The 26,488-nt window shown below is 39.8% G+C and overlaps 1 protein-coding gene across 4 annotated transcripts in view; it reads right to left on the bottom strand.

The window, feature by feature from the left end:
- The window catches only part of FGGY (FGGY carbohydrate kinase domain containing), a 308,806-nt gene that overhangs the window by 11,230 nt on the left and 271,088 nt on the right, over nt 1–26,488 (bottom strand). For all 4 annotated transcript variants that reach the window (XM_035538252.2, XM_050712118.1, XM_050712117.1 and 1 more), the window contains 3 exons: nt 24,917–24,991; nt 21,210–21,330; nt 17,807–17,901 (listed from right to left, as the gene is read on the bottom strand). In XM_035538252.2, coding sequence (XP_035394145.1) covers nt 17,807–17,901; nt 21,210–21,330; nt 24,917–24,991 — 291 coding nt within the window. The remainder of the gene's footprint in view (nt 1–17,806; nt 17,902–21,209; nt 21,331–24,916; nt 24,992–26,488) is intronic.

Genomic DNA, 26,488 nt, shown 5'->3' with positions numbered 1-26,488 from the left:
CTATAAAAATTTCTTGAGGGATCAAGTGAACAAACACAAGCTGTTCCCTAAGAAGAGTGCTGTTCCTAAAAGGCACCTTTGCTCCACATATTGGATACTTACTGCTAGGAAATATTAGAAAGCTCTTCCTGATAGCAAGGGAAGCCTGGTCTGATGGATGGGACGGCCAGTCTGTTCCCCAAATGTGCTCTAACAGCAGCAAGGGAGGATCCCAACCTGAACAGTGGGATTCCAGCAGACAGATGATAAGAAGTGGGGGAGCTCGGTGACATCCTCTATGCAAACAGCAGTGTGCTCTCCTGACAATCTCTGAAAAAATTGAGAGACCTGCTCAGCTTGGTTTGAGGAGCACCAAGCTGCCACCAGCTCACAGATGGGCTCCTTCCCATACAGCCACAGAGTCACTACGACTATTACAGGAGGATTTGCTGGGCCACAAACAGCCACGTAACTCATTCCTCTCCCAGACCGGCAGTACTAGCCTGTGTGATGTGCATGCTTCTGCAAAACATGATGAACCTCAAGACCTCTTGGCTGAGTCCACGCTACCTGGGCACACTTTGGGTCTCGGTTAATTTCTAGATCTTAATGGAAAATACAGATCTTCAGTGATTTATATGAGGAAACTGCAATATTCACATTAGAAGAGGTATACGGGAAGAAAACACGGGAGACAGCCCACGTACTACACCAAGTAGATACGCCACAGCAACCTACACATGGTTCTGAAGGCCCGTCCCAATTATTTCAGGCTGTTTTCAGCAGAGGTGCAGGTGATGGTCAGGCAGACCCTCCCTTATTCCCTGTACCACTCCTTCCCAGATTCCTCCTCAAGCACTCTGTTGGTTCCAGACATTCTCCTAGCATCCCACAGGACTCTGCCTTCTGTGTCCCCCATCATTTTCCCTGCCCCAGCATTTACCAGAAAGGTTCCCATTTGTTTACAAGGCTGCCCACTGGGCAAACTAGAGCTGGAGGGGAAAGCCTCTGAATGGCTCAGAAACAGCACAAATTGCTTTGTAGGTGTTGCAGGGCAGGAGTACACATCCCACACATTCCTAAGATCACAGGTCTGAAATCAGCCTTTCTCAAATGAAACTAAAGTGTTTGGAAACTCCTTATGGTTTGCTCCTTTTTCAATATGTGAACTTGTTCATTTCTGATCCACTTGCTCCTATAAACATTGGCTTGTATCTCTTGGAGACCATTTGGAAACGGTAAATATAGTTCTCTATCATTAAAACTTCTCTGTAAGTAGGAACCCCTTTAAGTACACAACCCCTCCGTGTACTGCAATTACATTTATTGCACAGAAAAAACCTGTAGGCACCAACTCACGTGAGTGCATTGGGAAGAAGCCATTCTTGTGGCTAAGTGTCAAAAGTTACCCTCATCACTACCCCAGCTATCTGTCAAGCCCGGCATTTTTCTGCACAAACCCAAAACCAAGGGCTATTAATCCCCTTCTGCCCCATTGCCATAAAGAGCTTTTGACTGCAATAATGTTACTTAACCTCTTTTAACGAGCAAATCTAAACCTGCCACCCAGCATTGCCAGCAGGAACGTTTAAAGGTATCTGAGGCATCTTTTCCTTAGGAGACCTTCTAAGAAAGCATTTGTATTCATTTGGCAAATAGAAAAAGAGCAGATTTTATACTTGACTGTGCCCCAAACAATAGCTGGTTGTGTCTGAAAACACACCAGTTGGAATTAAAAGTGCAGTTAGCGTGTTAGCGAGTGACTCATCGAGAGGCAGCAGAGTCTGGCTGGCTCACAGCCTGAGATCTAATATAGCACCATCCTGCCCCGGGGGTTATCTTTAAAGTTGAGACTGTGCAGAGAAGAGTATGCTAGACAGACCCTACCTTCCCTCCCCCCCGATTTTGGCTAGGTGAGGGCATTGGTGAGCTTGTTTAGAAGCTGTCCCTGTATCTCCAGGACAAACGAACAACGCTGAATCCCCCAGAGGGGCATTCTCACCCTATAACACCCAGCTGGTCACCATTCTGCGTTTATGGGGCTCTCTGCTGTCCCCCCACGTTTCCTGTTTTGTAAGAAGCCCCCAGTTATCTGCACCTCGGGGTTCCTATTTCCAGGCAAATCTTGCCCCTTCTCTCACTTTAATGAGAAATTTCTAACCCGCTGCTCCTGAAGTGTGTATGGGGGAAAGCTCCTCCTAGCGCACTGCTGTGACTGTAAGGAGTGCAGTAGGATCCTCAGCTCCTGGCTTTTAATCTTGGAAAAGTCACACAAGCCTTCTGCACCTCAGTTTCTCATATATTCCATGGGAATCGGTAACACCACCAGATTAATATCAAACACTCAGGCGGGAAATCTAGCCAGTGTAAGGCACAACTGAAGAAAAAAACACTTTGTGCTTTACAATTCAGCTCATGCTAAGAATTGAGTCAACTCCTGCTGCTGAGGATCTGGCGTTTTAGTTGAAGACAGCAAGCTGAGAGAAGAGATGAATAGCAGAGGCTCAGATGGCTCATAGAGCTTTTCACTTGTAGGTCACCAAGCAGAACCTCAGCGAGGTCACCAAATGTTTAGAAGTTATCGTGGTATGCAAGCTTTTTACGGTGTCCTTTGCTAAGTGGATTTATTGGTTTCAAATTAATTCCTATTGTACGCAGTTCTCACAACATGAAACACTCCGTTTTCCCTGCTCTGAAGCTGTTAACCCTTTGCAAAGCTACACAAGCGAAGCTGTTCCCACCACCTGAACAGACTCTTTTAAAACTGTATTTGAAGAAATGTCCTAACTGTGAGCTGAGCCTGGGTGACCTCAGGGAGCCTTTCCTAGGCTCGGGTAGAGGCGGAACCACGACGGGACAAGCTGCACTGCAGCTGCACATTCTGTTCCTTGCCTGTGCATAAATCGGGACAGGCAGAGCCCAGCTCTGCGGGCTCGTCCTTTACTCCCCCCAGGGTCCTGCAGGCCTCATGGGGTCTCCTCATGGGGAGAGATAAGCGTGTGTGCTGGCAGTATCACAGGCCTATTCTTTGCAGAAAGTACTTTCTGCAAGAAAAAAACAAAACAGGAGAAGCAAAAGTGAACAACTATATCATTATCTACTGTGCTGAGATCTCAGCAGAGATCGTTTCAAAGATCCATGTTGTTTACAGCAGCTGATGGGAGTAACAAGTGCTGAAGCTGTGCTCTCGCTTAAAGTGCTAACATATTTACAGTTTTCAATTCTGTCCTTGCGCTTATCTGTCATTTCAAGATGAATGCTCCTTTTGTAGAGGCTAATTACTTGCACGAACACTGCACCAGCTCAAAATCCCAGATTTGTTTTACTTTTCCATTAGCAGCAATTTTGTACTTTGGAAATTGCTTAATACAGCAAATATTAAAAAAAAATAGGTTTTGTTCAAAGGTATTTCTTTGGCTGTGACAAGTCTAGAATGGGGGGAGGGAAATTATATTACTTTTGTCTGATGGAAGTCTCAATTTTACTGTACAACTTTTGTAAGTGCAACAGCCCATTGTTCTACTCTGGCTTGGTTTCTGGTTTTAGAATAATTTGTGAAGATGTAAAATCAGATTAGGTCAGTAACAAAGTGCTTGAAAAGAAGCTGTTGTCTTATGCTCACTAATCTTCTCTCTATATAAAATGTGAGAAGTTTGGTAGAACCCCATCCTAGTCCCCCTTCTTCCAACAAATGGGACCTTGTGAGCCTGCAAAGTTGTCAGTCGTTTCAGTTTTACAGGAACAGAAGGAATGCAGGCCGTTCTACAACTCAGTAACTTAATTAAAATAATAATAATAAAAAAAATACAACCCAGACACGCAAGAAAAAGGATACAGGTTAAAAAATAAAAGTCTTATCCTGTTTTACATTACATTCATTGGACTACTGGCCTGCCACAAACCAATTTCAGAGACAAATCACAAATGTTCAACAGTACAAGATGCATCTGCTCTTTGTGCTAATCCTGCAGTCAGAAAAGGCTAACATCTGATTTTCACAAATCTTCAGCAAATAACTTTAACTGCAGTTGGGAAGGCTCAATCCCTGAGCAAAAGGAACATTCACTCTCTCAGTTTCTTGTAGGATACAGCTTTAGATGCCTTCAGCTACAAGCCTGTGAATGAAAATGCTGACCTTGAATTAGCCTTTGCTGTTTCTGAGGAATTGCCATTACAAGCTGTGACCAAATTTGTGCTTTAAAGGAAGTGGTCTCCCTTTCCTACCTAAATATTTACTTTAAACAAGAGTTTTGCATATGAAGTGCATTTCATCATAGATGTATAACACAACCTTTAAAGGTCATGAATGCTGTAAATATTAATATTAAAACCTGATACAAACTTCTGAGTGGTATTCATGCCACACTGTATGAGCCATCTTTCATATTATATATTAGCAATGAAAATTACCACATATAATAAACTAGTTACAGTTCTAATGTAAGCTTTTGTTTTCCAGTGAAGTCAAAAGATTTTCTGATTAAGTGCAAGTGGGTCAGCATCTACTGGCCTTTCCACTCTTACTTCTTCTAATCCACCAGAGCAGTATCATTAACACCACCACTCTTTGCACTTTTCATTCTATCACCTTTAATGTAACTATAAAGCTAGCCTATAAGGTACTTAAACATCACTAGGTCTACTTCACAAATCAGCCAAATAAAGGAAAGTCAAACAATTTGCCCAAAGCCAGAGACAGAATCAGTGGCAAAGCTGGAAATAAACACATGTTCTCTGATTCTCAAGTCAGGTAACGTCTATTGTTTGCTCATTCACAAAATTCTGCTCTTATTTACACCAAAGTAAACTCAGAAGAACTTGGTACTACAGTGGTCTATGTTACATTTGAAGTAGTACAGCTGATAACAGAACTTCACTCAGCATGTATATTAACTCCTACTACCAGGCTGCTAATAGGAATTACATTGGCAAATACAGCTCTTTTTTCCCCTGTTGGTAAGAAATACTATGCTACAGTTTATATGGTATTTGTTTGATCTGTAAAGCCAGGCAATCCATTTCTTATCTCAAAGACATTGAACAAGTCTGCAGATTTGAGGTGTTTTAACATTTCTGGACATTGGTATCTGTTCATACTTAAGGAGTTACAATATGAACTGGGATGCTGATAAACACAGAAAAGCCCTTCTTCTTTAACCCTTACTGCTAATGCTGCAGAAAAAGTCAAGCACACTTGGGTAGAAAATGTACAGAAACTCTCCTTTCCATCCCTAAATCCTACTCCTGTGTTGCAGATATAAAGCATTATCCACTGCATATTTGCCTGCTTCCTGAAGTCACCATCAAAATAATGGCAACTGCCCACATTAGGACAAATTAAGAAAGTTACAAAATATAGCAAAAATGTGTATGGGAGGAAAATTTAGGCAGTAAAGTTTAAAGGCAGCCAAATGAAATGCTCATGTGAAACAGATCCTGTGTAATTAGCCACTAGGGGGAACAAGAGTCATGCTGCTTAATTAAGGTGAGGTCACTTTTAGCAGTGGACTGGAAGGTTATCCTTTCCCAAGCAAGATGGGGATGCTCAAACACTTTCCCTGTAAACTTTTAAGTGGGACAAAGCTTTTCTGACATTCAGCAGGGTTTCAGCTTCCCCTCCCAGGTCTGTGTGGGCCTTGACACAAGCAGTTAACTAAATGTGAAAGACTCATACACCTTTCGTATTTTCTAGCTGCAGTTAACCTATTTTCTCACCTGTAGCACCTGGTAAAATATTTGAACCAAAACATGGGAACAAAGGGGAGGGGAAGAAGAAAAGGGAGAGGCTGTGTTTTTCAGATAGCGTATGCTTTGGTGTCGTCTCTTCTAAAGTAAAAGGGGAGAAAAAACCACACACAGCTCATATGCAAGCTGTGTGAGAGTTGTAAAGCAACGCTCAGTGATATGGTTAGAATAAGGTAGTGGTAAGGGAGGAATTGCCAGGCACCTGCATCCATACCTGTCTGTGTTGACCTGAGAAACTGGCCAAGTGCTGCCCCGTGAAAAGGAGATGAATCTCTTTCTAGAAGGCAAAGGAGGTGCTGATTACAGTTCTCGGCTTCACGTGGCTCCCTCTCATCTTCCTATAGGGAGATGTACTACGTGATGTTCCCTAATCAGAGTGTGTTGCGAAGTTACACCCTAGCCCTTGGGGAACAAACTCTGCTCCACATGTGCTCAAGCTCTCCACTCCCACACCATCCACAGTGACCAGCTTTTTGTGACCCTGGGGCATGGCTGAAGCTGCACGAGAAAAATGAACGAGGAAAAAGTAAAAGCCCCTCTCAGGCCGCTCTTTGCTGCCGCTGCTCAGGACACCAACCCATTCATCAGTATGGCTGGGACTGAATCACTGGCAATCAATCTTTTCTATTACCATAAAAATGACCAAAAAAGTAATAGTTATAGCCTGTAAACACAAGACCCACATTAAATAAGAGCTCTACGTGGTACGCTGTGACTGGTAAGTGGTACACTGTAACTGGAAGCAGGAGCCCGCTCCTATTAGAGCCAGCTCAGCCTAAAGAGTATCAGATGTTACTCAGGCCTTAGAAGGTCTGAGACAAACTCTGTGTGTAAGAGAAAAAGAAGGCAAATGACTCATGACAGAGTTTGTTTTAATATAAATGACTTTTTCTGGCTCTTTGCTTTTAAAGACTTGCCATTTTCAGATCTTGAACAGCTAACCTAGGCAGCTGGCTTCCCTAACCAGTGTCCTTCATTTTGTGTATAAAACGCTGGCATTTCCAAACTCGTATTCCTCTGGCTAAGGGAGGGCAGTTTATTTTAGCACTGCAATCAATGCCATCATAAATCTTTCCTCTTCCAGTCCAAGAACACTGGCATACCCTAATCAGTGCTATATGGATATGCTGTACCCATAAAAAAAGCAAAATGCACCACAATGCTTAACTGAAGTACTACAGGCCTTGAGAGCAGACCTGAGGAACGAGCACACTGAATGAGCCCCAAACCTTCCCTTCCTCTTTGCTTTTTGCTATGTGAGGATGTGGGCATGGGGCTAAGACATGGAAAGAGTAGAGAAAGTAAGAGAGAACAGAAGAGGAATAATATAAAATAGGAGAAGAAGAATCAACAGATGAGAAAAGCAAAAAAGTGAAAAGAAAAAAAAAAGAGAGGCACAAACAAGAAGCTGGCAAGAACACAACAGGGAGTGGGAATACCGATGTAGGCAGAGGGAGATGGTAGGGATACTGGGTATTTTATACCCAAAAAGCCCCATTCTCCACCATAACTACATTCTTTCTCATGTTTCCTTTAGTCTCTTTCCATGGCTGTCCCCTGGGTCTTCTCTGGGATGAGTGGAACTTCCCCATCCAGAAAGCCACAAGTTTGGCATTTTGTGTCCTATGGCAAATGTGCTGGCTACACGGTGTTTCCATGGGGGCAGAGTCACACAAACAAAACGAAAAGCAAAGCTTGCTTCGTCTCCCTTCCATGCAGTACAAGAATCATCCCTTAGATGGGACCATTGCAAAATTAAACAGCCTTACAACCACAGCCAGTAAATAGTGAGTAATGTGCTTGTATATACAAAGCTTTTATACCAAACAGTCAAAGAAAGTGAGGATAGCTCATCACAAAAAGACCCCATTTATTAGAAGAGCTTCAAACAGCTTAGCATCTTTAGGGCCATTACTCATCTCTTTCACCTAAGCTAAGTGCCAGCTTCCATCCTCGAGGCTAACACATCCAATTTATCAGCTGTAGGACGCTCAAACACAGTTTCCCCCAGTCCAGTCTAAAGATACAGGATTCAATACCTCAACTATTTAATGACAACAGACAGGGAGAAGCCAATCCGGGAAAATTTTGCAAAAATTCTTACCAGACGTTTTGAAAGCAAAAGGAGTCTGACACAAGGCTGCTAGACTCAGAAATACTTTGCTGAATATATCCAAGGAGTTTAACATAGTTGTGAGCTACAGGGCTGGGCAATGAAGGACCTTCCAAATGCAACACACTATCATTCTTCAGCCCCCAGTTTTGGGAGGGAGAGGTTGGGCTGGGTGACAGTATGGCCCTCCATACACATTCTTGTCCTGGAGAGATTCTCTGGAGAAAAAAAATACTGATCATAAGTCGTTTTTCTTTCCCAGAGCGTTTTGCCTTGCAAGGTCCCCTAGGGACAGTTCTGCTTCCAGAACTCCAGAAGAAGCAACACAGCTGTGCAGGTGAGATGTAACCGTTCCTCAGCCTGCACTGCCACGTCACTTTACTCCGTTCCTTGGCAAAGCAAGGTGCTCCCCTCAGCCCTTCCACACCCATGCTCCTTCCTGAGATCTCTGCCTGGTAAAGGGCTATCTGGAAGCTGCGTGAAAAACAACAACTTTTAGAAGGTTCTCACAAAAACAGGCCCTACGTGGGTCAAAAACATCATGTACTGAAGGTTAGTAATGTTCAGGCGAATGCAACCCCTAGAACTATTACACATGAAGTATATTCCCTATAAATTATTCTTAGCTGAAAACTGCACTTCTAGAAGATAACAACGCAACTCATTTTTGCTGCTTATCCACTCCCATAAGGCACAGCAATATACGGGCACAGCGCTCCTCCATATTCATGGTCCCCTGGTGTTTTTCAACCCTAACCTGGAGGAATATCTTTGTGCAAAAATCTGCAAGTTATGCTTTTCTATGCCCAGTTAGTGGTTAGCCTTTCTGCTTATATTTCCTTCAAGAGTGACAATTATGGTCTGCTAATCGCTACGTGGACACTTGTCCCAGTAAAAACAAATCAGAACCATACAGCAATTTTATCTGGATTCTCTCTACAGGTCACTGTCCAATTTCCAGTATTAAATTGTGCATTAAAAATATTTAAGCACTGTGGGTGTGAAAAGTTGCTTCAGAACACAAAAGCAAGCAAGGGTTGGGAGTGATCTATGTCTATATCTAAGAAATCAAGGAAGCAAGAACCTATGACTTAGCAAGACAAAGAAAGGAGAATAAGAGCTGGATTCCAATGCTGAAGATGAGGGATGCCAGTATGCTAATAAAGCAACTGGCTTTTCTTGCTAATAAAACTAATATGGCTTATGGGATCTCTAACACTTCCAATCCATGATTATATAAAAGAGAATAAAGAAATATCTATTTAACATAAACCACAGTGAAATGAAATGCATTGGAAATGTTTAGATGGTAAGAGTCTTATTAAGCTACATTGATAGAGCAAATTTTGAGAAACAAAACCCTCTAGGCACCTTTAGTAGAAAGGATGAAGGAGTACTTATATGGTAAACCGTCAGATATAGGATGGCAAAAGTATGTCCAGGTGATACAACCCACTGGCATCAAATCCCGTAAGTAAGTGATCATGACATTCTTCAAAACTTTACCATAAAAAGACCACAAGCTCTTCAGACAGCCAGTGCACTGACTCTACATGCTCGTGCTTTGCTGCAGAACAATCTGATCCCCTGCGCTGACATAGCAAGAGTGCAAATCCCAGATGGAAAATTAATCTCACAATGTAGCCAGATTGAGTTTCCAATTCTCTAGGGCATAACTTGAAGGTTGTTCTGCTCAGCTATTGAAGAGGTGAGGGCATGGAGACTTTAACTCGTTTGACATCTCAAACATTATTTAAGCAAGACACTCTGAAAAGGAAATTGCTGGCCACTGACAGTTAGAAAGGATGCATGGTATCCTCCTTTGTACTCAAACCTCCCATAAAATATTGCTATCACGCTCTTCCCTGCCTACATGGCCTGGACAGAAGGAGAGTCCAAGGTCCAAATGACTTCAGCCATGTTTTTGAGCATGTGGGTAAAACCTGGCCTTAAAATAGAAAGGAGATGGATCACTGTAGGTTTTACAGAAAGCATCTGTCTACTGTAAAGACACATTTATGGTTTCCTCATATTTATGGTTTTCCTCAAGACAAGGCCAGCAAGCTAGAATAACGGTAAGGTAGCGATATTAAAAACACAATTTGTTCTACAAGCTGTTCAGTCTTACTCTGCTTGAAAAAAAAAAAATCAACTAATTGTACATAAACTCCACAGCCATGGTCATATCGGGGCTTGTTCCATAAACGTGCAACAGCAGAATCTGAACTATTCTAGTCAGCATATCTTCTCCTGTTTGCCAGGTCTTGGGTTTACTGACAGATGAGAAGAATACTCCTGGTCAAGTAAGAGTCTCAACTGCTGCAGATTAACAAAACACTGCCTCCTATTCTTTGCCAACATCAGCTGATGTGAGTTTATTAAAAGCTAAAAGGCATGACAATCTAAGTGCTGAGCCCACAGAACAGATTTTATTTACATACATATGGCTGCTTCTAACATGGTCAGCGGGCATGCACAAGCAAGATGTAAAAGTCAGGTGAAGTCAGTGGAAGGACACCAATGTGCAAACCTGACTGCATCTTCAACATAAACACAGAAAACTAAACAGATTTCTTGGGTCGTTCAAGCACCATTGAGGTCTTTGCTGCCTTTTCAGTCCACCCTCATAAATTTAAGAATAAGTAATAAAATCTTTATCCCCATTCTCAGACGGAATTAATAAACAGATAAGTCACACTGATATGCCAACACAATGACTTTCACTGATGCCCACATGGAAGGCCACACTTCATGTCATTTCATTAGCACGGTATTTCATTACCCACTTTTAGAAAAATAATATGGCCATATCTTTAAGTATTAGATTTCTGAGATTGTTGCCTCCAACTTCAGTAGTTCTGTGCCAGATACTCAGCTAATGTAAATGGGTACAGCTCTGTTGTAGTCCATGTATCACACAGACTTACTGCAGCTGCCTTTCCTTGTCATTAAAGTTACTGAGAAATTCCAAATCTGAACATTTGTGCACTGGATGACATTTAAATTGGAGCATGCTAAGTTTGCACAGAAAGGACAGAACTGAACAAAATACACTGCCTTTGTATACTATTACCTATAGCATCCACAAGTCATTTCTGAATGGGTAATAATATGAGCCAATTGCAAGAACCATAATAGCCTTTATCATTTCAAGATGTGTCATCTGCAAGTGAACCGTGTGTCAGATTCCTGTTTGGGCTCCGATCCAGTGAAGTACTTCAGCAGATGGGCAGTCCTGCTTGTCTTCAGCTGAACTTCTGGCCTACTTGAAAGTTAAATGATGTACCTAAGTGCTTGATTGGATCAGGGCACTGGAGTAAACTGGTGTCAGTCCCCTGCAGTCCTGGAGCAACGCTGATTTACATTAACTGAGAATATTGCATTATGATTATGGACTACTATCATCTGTCATTTTAGTAGCTATATGACCTGCTACTACAAACTTTGACATTTTCTTAGACAAGTTTTTACCTGTAATAATTTCAAGTGATATAAAATGACTACAAATCATCTAATGTGACAATGAACCAAACACTACCATAACGGCATGTACTAATCTGATAATACATCAAATGTATGACAACATATAGCAATAGACATAGCACTCCACCAAGAACATTTAACAGCAACAGAATTATTTCTCTCAACTCCAATATAAAAAGCAGCCAGCAGGATGATATCAAATGATGGCAGCTCTGCTTCTCATAAAAGGGCCTTGGGGACTTCAAGGAGATTTGTGTATCTGCACTTCAACAGCATAGCAATGTGGAAATGTTAAAGTCAGTAAAGCAAACAGTCCTCAAATGAGAAGGGCAACAGATGTCAACCAGCATCACATGTCAGTAAACAGCAACAAGACAGAGGGTACTTTTCTTAGCACTTTTGTGAAAGCATCCTGCTATCAGCTACGACCACATCTCAGCTGTTTGACTCTCTAAGTGGCGGTGCTTGTATGTGTGACCTAACTCCCACCATGAGAGGATTTCCACACATATGTGAATACTGCCCACTGAATTCAGCTGAAGGAAAGTAAAAATGTTTTCATATATTTATTGTGGCTTTCGAAAAGTGAAAAAAAATACACTAAATATTCTCAAACTGATTGAAAGCTCATTGTGTGCTTGGCAGAGACAGACAAGCATTTAAATTTCTCAGCTTTAATACAAAAGGATCATCCTTAGGGCAAAAAAGGAGTCCTGATTCATCCATTTTTTTACCCTTAGTGCTAAGACTTCTGACAGTAAGGCCAAAATATGCTAACTAAAAAAGCACTCTTTGTACCATAAACACTAGGCCACAAGGAACTGGACAGTGGCCATCAAATCACCGCCTTTTAATTTTTTCTCTCTCATCTATATTTCTCTAAAGATTTCTGGTAAGAAGGCAGCTGACTCTATACAAAAGCCAGAGGCATTGCCAGTATCTTGGTGGTTTCATACATGATGTATTGAACGTACTTATTTATGCAAGCAAAACAAAAAACAAACAAACAAACAAACAAAAACAAAAAAAACAACCTGTCAATTAGGCAAAGATGTATTTCAGTGTCAAAACACCACAGAAAGAGGTAAAGGGATAGGTTTCTACTGCTGAGTCACTGCTTTGAATCCAACCCTGGCTGAAAATATACCCCCCAGTCATTGGACATCTCAGCTGTTCGTGCAGAAAACAGCTTGGTTCTCAGCAAGCAGCACGGTCTGCATCACAAACTGTCCCTGACATTGCTTGATAACTTTGCTGACAGTCAGAAGTGAGAACACACGAAATGAATGGACTGTGAAGACTAAGCTGTTTTCACCACCAGAATATTGTCTCTAACAATAGGTATATGAGTTATGCACTGAAACTTAGGGTAATTTTTTTATGGAGCACATGTCCTTTCAATAGAGACTGATGATATACTTATCCAAGAAGGAAAGTGAAAGAATTACTTAAATAAAGATGCCATACCCAGCCAATACACTACAAAGAAAAGCAAAAGCTGTCTCCAAGCCTTGCCCAAGGATGGCCTCCATTGCACCATGGAATCTACCTATGCTTGTACAAATGAGGAACTTTTGAAGAAAAGGAATGAAAGATCACAGCACCTTAACACACTCCCTGTGTACACTGTGGTACCTAAAAACAACCACCTCCTTCCTCTGCATTTCCAGAATACTCTAAAGGAATAGAAGAAAAAAACATCCCAACAGGACAGGAAAGCCTTTAGTAAAAGGTGCATTAATTGGGTAAGACAAGCCAACAAAATGATTAATTTGCTACTCTCCTTCAATATTATGTTTACACAAGTTGATTATAGCACTTAATTACTAATTCACCCTGCTCAAAAACAAGACTGCTTTAAATTTTTAATGAGATGCGGGAAGGCAATATTCCCTAACTCAACAGGGAGAAGTAATTTTATTTCCTCTTTTGATTTCCCAAGTTATTTCCATTTCTAAGGAAATAACTATCCCCTCCCTGATCTTTCACTTGGTTCTTGCTTTTGAAAATATGGAAATCAAGTAGAACACTTGTATTAATTTCAGTCCGTGACCTGACAGATAATGCTTTGGAAGAGGAATAGAGGATCAGGTCATCAACTGAAGCACGTCCACTGAAATAAGTGGAGCTACACAAAATTACACCAGAGACAGCCTGATCCAGAAATGAAAATGGCCCCATCTCACCTTTTCTGTCAGCAGAAAACTTGAGCAGGTCTGTGCACTATGGGTGTTCTCACAAGTGAGAGCTCTGGTCAGCAACTTCTTACCAAGAAGGTATTGCTGGAAGAGGTGCCAGCTTCTCTCAGAGGGGTAGTTCTGCTCAAATGGGGGGCAGCATCTCTCTTACATAGGAAAAGACAGCAGTGGTCTTGCTAAAGGGAAGCAACATATTGTTAGAATACCATTACCTACTGTAGAGGACAACGTGGCCCTAATAAATAAGACAAGGTGACATGCACAAGAGCATGTGTACAACCTGATGGGGTACAAAGGGAAAGAGGCTGGATGCACATCACGCATACAGGACACTACACACAGTACTAAAAACTCACGAAGATGCACAAACACCACACACTGGGGTGTTGACACATGTACATGCTCCAGGACCACGCGCTACTGAGCATTTAAGCAGCTCCATCTAACAGAACATCATCACCACGCCCACCTCATTTTTGTCATACATTATTTTTTCTTCGCTGGTACCACTGCTTTGCTAAGCACTCTCCAAACATTCCTGATGTTTGGAACAGTGTCAGTGCAAGATGAGGTCCTATGGAAGGAGCATTAGTAGGAAAGAAAACCAGTCCTGCTCAGACCCTAACTTCTAGCTCAACGTTTTACACCAAGAATGCCTGCAGAAAGTTACCAATAAAATATATTGTGGCAAATCATACAAAGTTTCTTCTCTTCCACATTGTCCAGTAAGAACAACCCACGTTAAGATACCAAATCCAAAATAAATCTGGTAATTTGGTTTCATACAGGTAATTTTATTAATTGCTTTAATGTGTAATTAAGGAACAGTCAGTGGGCTGCAGGATTTTATAAGGCAATAATCCCTTTCCCTGGCGTACAGCTTTGTCCCAAAACGTAGGTTATCAAAAAAGAAAAAGGAAAAAAAAAAAAGAGCTGGCTGATTGCCAAATCAAACAGCACCTTCTTCCCATTTTCAATTACACACAAGTGAAGCAGAGTAATGAGGATATACTGGAAACTTTGACATTTATTTATTGAATATTTTTACTGAGAAGGAATTGCTGGCTCGCTAAACCGGAAACTATATTTTTACTACAGAAACAATCACACAGAAAAACAGGATCCTGCTGCTCCGCATGAAAGGAATGGCTAGGACCAATAAATTGGCCCATCTAAGCCAGCAATGTTACGGTTATTTCATTTAATGTGGCACATATTTCAAAAATCCAAAACCCCAAAGTACAGTATATATTTCCAAAATCTTTCTGTCGTGCAATATTGCACAGCGCTGTCCTCTGTGTCAGCACCGACCCAGGCAGGCTGTGCGGCAGTTCACAGGAACAACGATCAAGACATAACAAAACCACTAAAAGGAAAAGGCTATAGCAGGGGCAAGTGAAAAGATAAACTAAATTGCAAGAAGAAATTCAGAAGATTTTCTCCCTTTTCCGGAGATTCTGGAGACTAAATAACCAAAAGCTGAAATGGGAAATAACTCTCACCACACTGTGTTTTTGTTTTGTTTTGTTTCTCTTTTTTGGATACCAATTGTTTTAATTCCCTTTTACCACAGAGGAGAAAAATGCAGAGAGAGTAAATGAAGAGGAAAACAAGGAAGTCAACATTCTTTGAAGGAACAACATATGGTGACCAGGCATGAGAGATGGAGGTTATAAATCTCTCCTTGGTAGAATTACCTAAAGATGAAATTGCAGATCCAAGGGGCTTGAGCTTTTAAAACTACACACATCCAGCAAGTCAACCTGCATGGTTACAAATTTTGCATTAACCTTCATTTCCAGTATCTTTTCGCAAAGGCTCAGCATACTGATAACGTTGTTACTAATATAGATGTAGTGAACAAAAAGCATGAAAATCTTCACTCCGCAAATCACTCAAAATAAGAATAACAAGATATGAGAAATGAGAATGAGAAGAAAATACCGCATCCTGAAAATAGCCACTGCTGGGATGAGAAAAGGGATGGAGTCAGGAGGTGTGTTGGTGCATGTTTCTTTGTGAGAAGAAACTTATTTAGGGATACCAAAGTATAGAGGAAAAGCTCATTGGTGTTCCAGCTACTATGAACAATTACCCAGGAAAGTGAAGGGTGAGCATCCCATTGTTTCACATACACTGCTGGCTGGGTTCATCATACAGCGATGGGTTGGTAAATGAGCTCCCTCTCCTTGGAGCAATGATCCCTCACTGTTTCTCTGAAGCAGATACTTTCCCATTTCCAAATTCCAATGATGGAATGCCACAAGACTAAGGATCAGGACTGTACCGGAGTATGAGAGTAAAACAGCAATCACCACGTTCACATATGCGGACACAGATACAGGTTAAATCCAGATGAAGATTACCAAAACTGATTTTGAGGGATCTTGGTTTTGGATGCTATTTCCAAGTATTCCTAAAGATGCCTGAATTTTACAAAATGGAGAACAGCCAAACCAGGAAAACCAGACAGTTTTTTATGTGTTTTGATTTTAACACGGAGCGGAAATATCCAAAAATCATTCTGAGAAATGTGACCAAAATCACTGGGACAAACACAGTAAAAATTCCCCTTCAAACAAACGCAGAAATAAGGAAATAGCTTATTGTAAAAAACACGCTTTTCTCCTCTACTGTTACACTGAGCAAACAAAGCTTTGAAAAGCTCAATAACTAAGTACAAAACATCTATCAGAGGACAGATAATAACTTCTATTATTTGCAAAGACTACAATGCTGCTGAATATTTGCAGCAGCACCTCTAAGAAAGATTTATTTTGCAAGATGTGTTAGAAAAATAAATTTAAGAGAAAGCTATTGAACTGCGATGTTAGCTGAACATTTACACCATCCTCCTGAAAAAGACATTTATAAAGTTTCTTGTTTCTTCATAACATGTAGCTGAATTTAAAAAAAAAAAAAAAAAAAAAAAAAAGAAGGCTGTGTTTGGGAAATCACACTTATTATGCAGTGCAGAGGCACTGGGATGAAATTTCTATTTGTTCTTTTGCTTTATATACTGGTACTCCCATGCGCCAAAAGGCAGGAACCTCCCAACATACTGTAAAAGAGCAAACACTTTTTAAATTAAGAAGTCTATGACATGATGTAGTCTGACTGCAAAAGATTTCTGAAGGAGTGTGCTATGCTGACATATGCATCTATGTATAAAATATGCCTATCTTCTGACATTCTTGAATAAGCTGCTGACATATTTTGGTATGTAAGTGCAGGGATAAAAACTAAAGGCAAAAGAATATACCAAAATTATATAAAAGCAAATTACATAAAATTTTGCAGCATTAGATTTTTCACATGGATATGAAGACAGAATTAATAAAAACAGATTTGAGATGCTCACTGATTGCCTAACAGTGCAAGATGTCTTAAACTAGGAATGAAATATTGGTGCATTTGAAGGGAGAAGATTAACAGAAGAGTAGAAATTAAATATGAAGTCCTATCACCAAAAGCTGCTACTGAAATTACTTTTATCAAAACAATCAAGTTCTCATTACAAGCACTGGGATTCTGAAGTAGAGATGCACGTTGCACTATGTATTTGTTCAAATAGGATTCATCCTAATGGAAGAATTCTTATGAAAGCAAGCTGCTCCTTGTGCTAGGAGAGGAAATATCTTATGCTAGTAGAGTTGACAGGTGGGAAAACGAATTTTGAGCATACAGACCCTTCTTCTGGTTTCTGTATGTTACTATTTTTTTTATGTAATAGCAGCAAAGTCATGCTTTGGCTGATCCACTGAATATAAAAGCCTACTGCCACTTTTACAACTGTTAAAGGACTGAAATAACATGAATAAACATGAAGCTCCATCCTCATTATTAACTCTGCATTCTCTCTGAGCAAGATAATAAGTGTAGGTGTATCTTTTTTTTTTTTTTTTTTTTACTGTATATATGCTATTTTTCTTATGTTTAAGATTCCTCAATGTGAAGGAAGGAAAGTAGGACAAATATAACTGAGATGAAAGTAGGGCCTTCTTGCAGGAGCAGAGCCTTGCCAAATTACCTTTCCTGTCTGTAAAATTACATGGTCTAACTTCACAGAGAGCAGCTTATACTTGCATGTAGCCACAGTCAAAAGACTATAAGATCTTCTACACCCCTAGCAGAGTTTAAAAAAAAGGCTTGTGAGAAAGTGATGCTGGCTCTTGTCTGGCTGTGCAGAAGGTACAAACTTTTCCACTTGAATTAAAGTCTGTACATGGTGCCAAATGTCAAAGTGTAAAATACAATAAAAAAGAAAAAAAAATCAGGTACTACATACCTGTATAGATGCAAAATCCCCAGAAGCACAAGCTCCAAGAATAGCAGCACCCACCAAAACAGACTCCACTTCTTTGGACAGGACAACAGGCTTGCCTATACAAGAAAAAGCCATGCCTCTGTTAGAAAGAATACAGCAGTACAGCACTAGCAGCACAATAAATAATTAAAGTAAAAAATACAAATAAAAAAGGAATGAAAAAGGACTCAAAAACCATGTTCACGCTTCCATTCATAGTTAAAATCCACCGTAGGTTAATGTAAATATCTCTACTGTGTGGTTCCAGGCTCCAACAAAAATGCAGAATTTAAATAAAACAATTTCAGCAAAATATTAGTACAGAACATAAAGCACACAAAGACCAAACCCCAGATCTTTCACAGTGGTTATTTACCTTAAGGCACCTGGTATAAACCTGTTACCAACACCCTCCAAACCCACCTGCAAATTAAAAGCTGACCTTGAGGGGAAAACAGGGAGGTATCCTTTTTGTTTCTTTTGCAATAAAAAAAAAAGTAATAAAAAAATGTTTGTGTTTGTTTTTGAATATATAGCCAACAAAGCCAGTCTGTTTTTGCTGGAAGACATAAAAATATGAGTAGTAACCTTTCACAAGCTATGTATGAAATCACAAGAGAAATCTCATCTTCCCAACTGTACAAGATATTTGAAAACGAGATTAAAATCCTGGAAACAACAAAAACACCAAACTTGCTGTATATTTTGAAGTAGAATTAAAAAATATTGTTTCATCACCCATGGGAACCATCAAGAACATACTTTCCTTCAGTTCACACAGAGTTTTCTGAGATCTGTATTACCAGTGTAAAAAGAGCAGGAAAAAGAATAATAAATTAATAAAAATCTGCCTGCCTTCTTAATTCTCCTTTAAAATCCTAAATAGCACAAGTCTAAATACTTTTCTAGCTGCACTTCAGATGGCCGTCCTCACTAAGTCAAAGAGTTTCATATTCCTACAGTATTTGGCATATGTCTGAATTTCCATTACTGACATAATTTCATTCAGTGCGTGATGATGCAAATACAGTGGTGGGAGGAGGACTTCTTTCTGTGAATAGCCTCAGTGATATTATGCCCCCAAAAATGCTGCTCCTGAGAGACAGCTGTAAGACTACAAGGAGCCGAAATTGGAAGGAAGATCCAAAGTGAGCTCTGAGTAACTCCTACAGAGGAAAAAGGCAAATACATGCTTTTGAAAGTGGGAAATAAAATTAATGTAAGAAACAACTATGAATGCAAAGTAAATTCACTTTCCATCCCAGGCATTCAGTTACATGATGCTAACGTCGCATTGTTCCACCAGTTAAAGCTGCTAACGATCATTTTTCAGTAACATAAAGGTGCCATGGTCCTTTTTATATAGTTTCTTCCTATAGATAGCACAGGCAGAGTAATGGGAAAAGAAAATGGGTACAGCGGGTGATTGTTTGGTCACTGGAATGCCTACTACCAGTGAACTAATGGAATTACAGCCTCTCTTCAATTTCTCTGGATTAAACCAAATGCATCCACCTTAAAAACAAGAGTGGAGGATCAGACACTTGAGCATTCCTCCTGTTAAGACGGACAACGGCTCAGGACTTGGGTCAACTTGGAACAGATGCAGACAACCTAAAGCTAAAGCTTACAGCTCCATGGCTGTTTGCCAGGCATTGAAGCAGAAAGCAATTTTCAGCATGCTCTAAAATTTACTGCACATTTCCTGCATCACCAGAATGAATGCAGAACTCTTACCAGACAAACAAAAAGATCAAGATACTTTTTAAGTGCCCTACAAAATTATCTATTGGATGTCTGCATGGCTGAGTCATGGGCATTTGCAGCTAACAATAATATATTCAGATTTTTTTCTTTTTGTGAAAGAATGGGGGATTGATCCTGGAATGTTAGTTATTTTATCTGATAGGCTCTAATGAGTTCAACACAACCAAGAGCATTTCAGTTAGATGAACTCTGACATCTCTTGTCAGTCACAGATTTTACAAATGGGGGAGAATTCCAGACTGCAAAAAGGCCTTTTTGTACTGGATTGTACTCGGCCATTAGTTACAGTCAAAGAACTGCTGATTACATTTTAATCAGAATACCTTTTCACTGATCTTTTATTTTACGCATCAGGAACCAGCATCCCAAACTTCACATGCTGAAATTCACCTAAAACACTTGAGTCATGTAGGGAAAGGTATGCACCTGATAACATTGTTTTTCTGAGTGTCACTCTGACTACAAAGCACTTAGTGAATTTTAAGGTCAACGGGCATTACATTTTTTGCTTCTCCATTTCTGTTTTCATCCTAGCTAAGTACATAAAACATATTTTCATCTTCCCTCCTGCATCAATGTTATGAAGTGTGGTTTGGTGTTAGGGCAAATCAGATTGCAAACTAAATGCCCCAAATCTGAGCATTACAACTTTATCCATGGCAGCTCAACTGGTCTTAATTTGAAATATACCCAAAGCACACATCACTTGATGTTCCTCTTAAGTCCTTCAAACTAAATTTTGTTATTTTTTCCACATTTTTTAAAGTATATTCAACTGACTCACAGGTGTGCTAAGATGTCCAACACACACAGGCTCAGGGGAGATGAGAAGTACTGGGCAAGCCTGAGACCTCCTCTTGTAATGAACCATACCCAGGACCCTCCATCCATCAGGAGTTCTACAAAATCAAATGGAATACCATGCAAGAGCAGGGATCCAAAAACTGTCCCCTAAACTATACTAATGATAAAGACACGGACAATTTGGAAAGGAATAGTTCTATACAGTGGAAAACGTCCAGCATGAGCATGAACAGGAAGCTCCACAGAATTCAAATAGGATGAACCTGTTAGAGGTTTTAGTAGAAATAAAACACATCTCACATAAAACACCCTCACCAAGTGTACTCTACAGTATCCTCATCTAATCAAGTTCCTGTAATCTGTCTGAAATGAATAACTTCTATAGAATGGTTAGAATAGATTTATAAAAATCTGATAGTGAGAAACATCCTGGACATGTAATTTATACCTAATAGTTTTAAAAATTCCATACAGATTTTTTTTTTTTAATTCTAATACACTTTCTTAAAAAGTCTTTAAGGCTAAGATCCACAAATTGGACATCATGCTGGAGATTGGCCTCTCCAGAAGGCCATTTTCTAACAATATGAATTATGGAGTTTTGTTTGCACCACATCTCTGTGTTATTCAAGTATCTTTAAATTTCAGGAAGTCCAGTTGTGCAGGAAGTAACATTTCATTACAATATTTTTGGCCAACCAGCAAAATACAGTTCTGTATAAAGAAAGTATTTATTTTTCCAAAGACAAAGTACTTAGCCACCTAAAATAATAAAATAGTTTACACTCCTTTCCCCACACTTCCTCTAACTTACCAGTAATGTCAGCGTGCATCTGCACGAAGAGAGGGTTCTTGCTCAGCCCACCACAGAGAAATAGGGTGTTGAGATGATGCCCTGCAGCCTGCATAGTTTCCAAAATGTGTCTTGTTCCTAACTTCAAACAGGGAAAGATTAAAAAAAAAAAAAAAAAAAAAGAACACAACAGATGAGCACAGGAGAACAGCCATGGGAACAGATCTTAAAGAACAATGTGCTAAAAAGTAGGATAGAAACTTGCAGATACTAACTGACCCCAAGCAGTAACCTGAGGCTGGGAAGGGACCTGTAGGGGCATGGACTCAGCTTAGCTTTAGCCAGTAAATGAAATCGTAATTAAAAACAAGAAAAATCGAACAGATGGTGCAAAGAATTGGGAAGTACATAGGCACAACGTATCACACTACATCCTTGGGATGGCTGGAGAATGGAAGAGGCATCTACCAGTCTACAGCGGCACGGGGAAAACGGGCTTACAGGGAAGTACCTACAAGGGTGAAGGCAGTGATTATGAGAAGAGACAGAAATGGGCACCAGGAAAAACTGACGGCACCGATAAGCAGCTGGTCATCACCATGAGCAGTAGAGTACAGAAAATATTTCCAGACCCAGAACTAAACCCTACGTGGCAAAGACATTCTCACCAAAACGCTTATTTACTTTGTAAAAAAGCATCTGAAAATTACTCTTTCTCTAGAGATTTCAATTCTGGAGCCGAATGGCAAAACAGAAGAAAAAAATAAAGGCAAATGAAAAACCTGTATTTTCTGTCTTTTCAGCAAAAAGGAAAACCTGAAGAATTTTCTATTGGCTTAACTATTTCTCTTGGCCTTTGCCCTTAGCAAAATAAAATGTTCCATTTCATGTCTGGATTAATTGAAACATGTCTAAAATGTGAGCATATTTTTAAACTTTTCATTTAGAAGTCTCCATTCTGAGAAACTCAAATTAGAAGATTTCAGTGTTGTGCTCGGTAAATGATGAAAGCAAACACTTTGCCATTTAAAAAATATCTTTGCTTTTCAGGCTTGCTTTGTATGCCTCCCACTATTCACTAAAGTCAACCTTTTTCCTCTTACAAGAACATTTTCAGTTTCTTTGACAAACTATTTGTCCCCCCAAATTCCCAGCTCTTTATAACACCCTGAAAGTTAATTTTGAAGTAGAAACTTGACAAAATGCCAAATTCAAGCCAAAATTTTACCCAAGCTGACTGTTGGTATGAAGACTCCTCAAGAAACACAACATGGTCAAGTTTTCACAAACCATTACAGCATAAAGTTTTCTTTATAACCAGGTTTTCTTTAAGCTATGATGCGAGTTCACTAAGAGGTCTGCAGCCTGCTATAAATTCTTCTTAAATAAAAGCTACTGAAAATTGAAACTAGCAGAGTTTCATCAGACTTGAGACATTTACTGTGAACGACTGGCACAACCCAGGACAGGTCTTCAAATATATTTTGGTTTTTAAGGCGAGTGGTTATGAGGAACTTCAGCAGCCGCAACACCAGCTGACTAAATCCATCACTTCCCTATTGACACAGAGGGCTAATTTCCAAATCACACAGCCACAATTTTAATTATGGAAAAATAAACTACTCAAGAAAGAGTCTGTCTCCTCCAAACTGGCTTGACGGCCACAATTATATCTCTGATCATGTTCTCATCGGTCTAACTGTTGCATCGCGTTTTGGGATGAATAGCTGCAAGGATATTCTCTTCCACTACTTCTGAAATTCAAATTTATGAACAACTTCTCTCACAACATACACATGCCAAAGACCCTGAGAAATGCTGTGAAAATTATTTTGTGTTTACCTGCCTGGAAAATTGTATTCACAGAGCAATTTAAATTAAAGCCAGACTTATTTCACTGTGGGGGGAACTAATTTAATCCTGGATTGGAAAAAATGCAAATTGAGGGGCTTCAAATGCAAATTTCATATAAAAAAGCGTCTCCTGCTGAAAAGAAAACTAAAGATTAACATTCTGTGGGCAGGCCTACACTTTTTACAAGATTTTTGCTTGGGTTTAAAGCCCATCTTGCACCACTGAAGACAGCTAACGGTACAGGACTGGGGCTGTCCTGAGCAAGAACTGTTTCCTTCAGCAAAACAAAGCTAAAATTGGGAGTAAAATTAAATTTCCTAGGCATCACATCAGCAGTTAGTAAATGTATCGAGTGAAAACCAAGTCTACTTCTGTCTACTTTCTAGTTACTGTTTCAGTAGCGTTTACAGAAAAATCAACTTCTGTGAACTTACAATGAAAAGCAGCGTATGACCTTTTTATATTAAATCTAATGATCAATGCAATTAACTATCAAAATGATCTACAGATGCTGAATTTCGAGTCAAACACAGTGTTCGTGTTTTACAATAAAATGTGAGTTGTATCGCACAATGAGATAATAGGTGACTTTCCCAGGATTTCCAGATGAGAAGGTTTCCACCTCATTAGCACAGTACAATACCTGAGCACCTGTTCGATACTGGGAGGTTTTGTTTTCAGTTTCTTTCAAGGCAGTATCAGTGGCTGGCATTGTTTAAACTCTCCTACACATTCTTATTTAAATTGGGGGATTATACCGAAGCATCAGGTAAACCAAGCTGGATTTAAAAGGATCGAAACTGACAAGAATCAATCCCAGACTCACTGTTATTTGCTGAAGATGGAGGGTTAACACATAAGATGTACAATTCACAGTAAATTTACAGCAGCCGCCCACCCTCCATCCCAGATGGCTGACCCAGCCTAGCAAAGTTGTTGTTTAACCAGTAGAGGAGTTTGGAAGTTTTCCAAGTGAACAGAGTTTTGTCAGGAAAACTCCCCAATTCATCAAACTGTTAATGTTTTGCAAAAACACCTCAAGTTCAACAAGCTTTTTTAAAAAAAAAAATCACAAAAAGGATGTCAAAGGAATGTCAGCTGCAGTCACCAAATGCCTGGGGATAGCACGCCCCATTGCAAATAACCTGCACCAGTGTTTCAAAACAACTTCTTTGACCCAGGTTTTCATTTCAAAATAGAACTTCTTGTGAACTGGAAATCGTGGGTTCCAGAAAGTCTCTCATCTGAGAAAACTAGGGCAGAAATAAAAGTATTTCAATAAAATTATCCATCTATGCATGTTAGCAAACATCTGTGTTGTTCTCATAACGATTGTCTCTCGTCTGCTTTTACAGAAACACAGCCACAGACTGGAAATGCCATGTACAAGACAACTGCTTGCCTTGCAACAAGGGAGGAATGAGATCTGGTCCATTCAGTCAGGAGAGCTACCAGCTGAACCACTGACCCACTCCAACTTGCTGCGGTGCAGTTCTGGCTCATTGATCAGGCAACACAGGGAAATCCACAGATTTAGGAACAATTTGAAACTCGGGCATCTTAGGGGAGAGCAAGTTCCACGCCCACGATGTCAACACTGCCCCTTATACTATCAGCCTCTATCCTCACATCTACATCAGACACAAAGGTTCTGAATTGTCATACAAAAACTTCTTGGGGAACATACTCTCCACACTCTGTCTCCTACAGCAGGGAGTCGTCACCAATGTGGGTAAACAGTATCTTGCTCCTTTAAGAAGTCCATTAAGTGAATTCAGCTATTATTAGAAATCTGTTTAGCAGAAGGGAATGATCAGTCCGCCACAGAACATGAGACAATTCATTTATTCTTTTATGCACTTAAAATGGCTTACAGCAATGGCTTGAATCGTGGCCAAGTAGATAAGGGCAAGTTCATCCAGACCCCGAGACAATGTTAGTCCAACAACCTGCACAAAGATAAAAAAATAAAATAAAATAAAATAAAATAAAATTACAAATCCAGCCAAGGTAAAACTCTTTATCTTCTATGGTTTCTTGTTGTAACAAGTTTAAGTGCTAATTCTAAGCCCTATTTTTGTAAGCTGTACACATAATATTATGTTAAACATGTTATTCCTGATCTGGGGAAGAACCACATAAATTGCTCTTGCCCTTGCAAAGAAATAAAGAACAAACAGCATATTGTGTGGGATTAGAGATAGATTAACTCTGACAGTTTTATTTTATGACTCAGACATTGCTTGTGAATGTATTTAATGTAATAATATGAAAATGCTATTACATAGAAATAAGTTTTTAAAAGCACTTCTCCCTCTCCTTTCCAAGCACCCTAACGCTGAAAGACAATTAATAATTAAATACCATATCTTAACCTCCTTTACTCTGACATAAATCAATATTGCACTGTAGTTACTCTGGATTAATATCAACATAGGCAAGACCTGACTGCAGCGATATATGTGGCAGAGAAAATGCACTGCTATTACCAATATTTGCGTACAGCCATCATACCAAGAGAAATTCTGATTCTGCTGAAGGCTATGGTTCTTCCATAAAACAATGCAGGTATTAATAGGACCACACAAATATGTAAGCTATCTGTATTTTTTATTGTTTCCCCCGTTTGTAGTTTAAAATATGTGGCAGTACTTACAACTGTCCTTTTATACCTCAGCCTCAAATACAGCAAATTTTGGTGCTGGAAAGTAGCTTGAGATACTCACTTCAAGGACAAGACGACATTTTGATATATGTTTTTGCATTAATCACTAGGCATTTTGATACCATCAAATTATGCCCTTATGACAGCTTTCTGTTAAGACCCTGCACAGTAACATCCTGGCCTGCTATCTAGCCTATCTATCACCATGACGTTCAGTGAAAAGAAACATCCAAATGTTTAAATTGGGGCTGAAAAGCTCCCCAGCAAAGGATCTCTCTGGTTCCAGACTGCAATGCTCTGAAAATTTCCTTGTACAGAACACAACATTTCAAGCCCCTTGAGTTCCAAAAGTAGCATTTTGAAAACCACAGAAGATTGGGTTTAGCTTTGAACAAAGACGTATGAAGGACCATGCCTGCATATTTCTTACCATCTATGCCGATTTTTAACAAAAAGCAAAGGAGCTTTTCAGTTTCTGTTGAAATTTACCACCCAGCAACTCTAATAAAGTACCTTTACTGAACATTTAACTTCTTTAATTAAGCAATCTCTCAAGAGAACGTTTCATTCATTTCCCAGGTAAGTATACTCAAATTTGTGCTAAAACTCATTACAGCAGAGATGCAAAATCAGGTAGGGAGGTGAGTTAACAACAAGTGTGAGCACTGCTAGTCAGTGTTCTGAAGTGTGATTCCTGGGAAAGATACTGGGAGACACACTCCTCATTTTCAGAAAATAAATGTGGCTGTAGTGATATCTGAACTATAATAATGATCTCTGG

The sequence above is a fragment of the Cygnus atratus genome, chromosome 8, assembly GCF_013377495.2.
Source record: "Cygnus atratus isolate AKBS03 ecotype Queensland, Australia chromosome 8, CAtr_DNAZoo_HiC_assembly, whole genome shotgun sequence".
NCBI lineage: Eukaryota > Metazoa > Chordata > Aves > Anseriformes > Anatidae > Cygnus > Cygnus atratus.
This window is presented reverse-complemented; position numbering and strand designations above follow the sequence as displayed.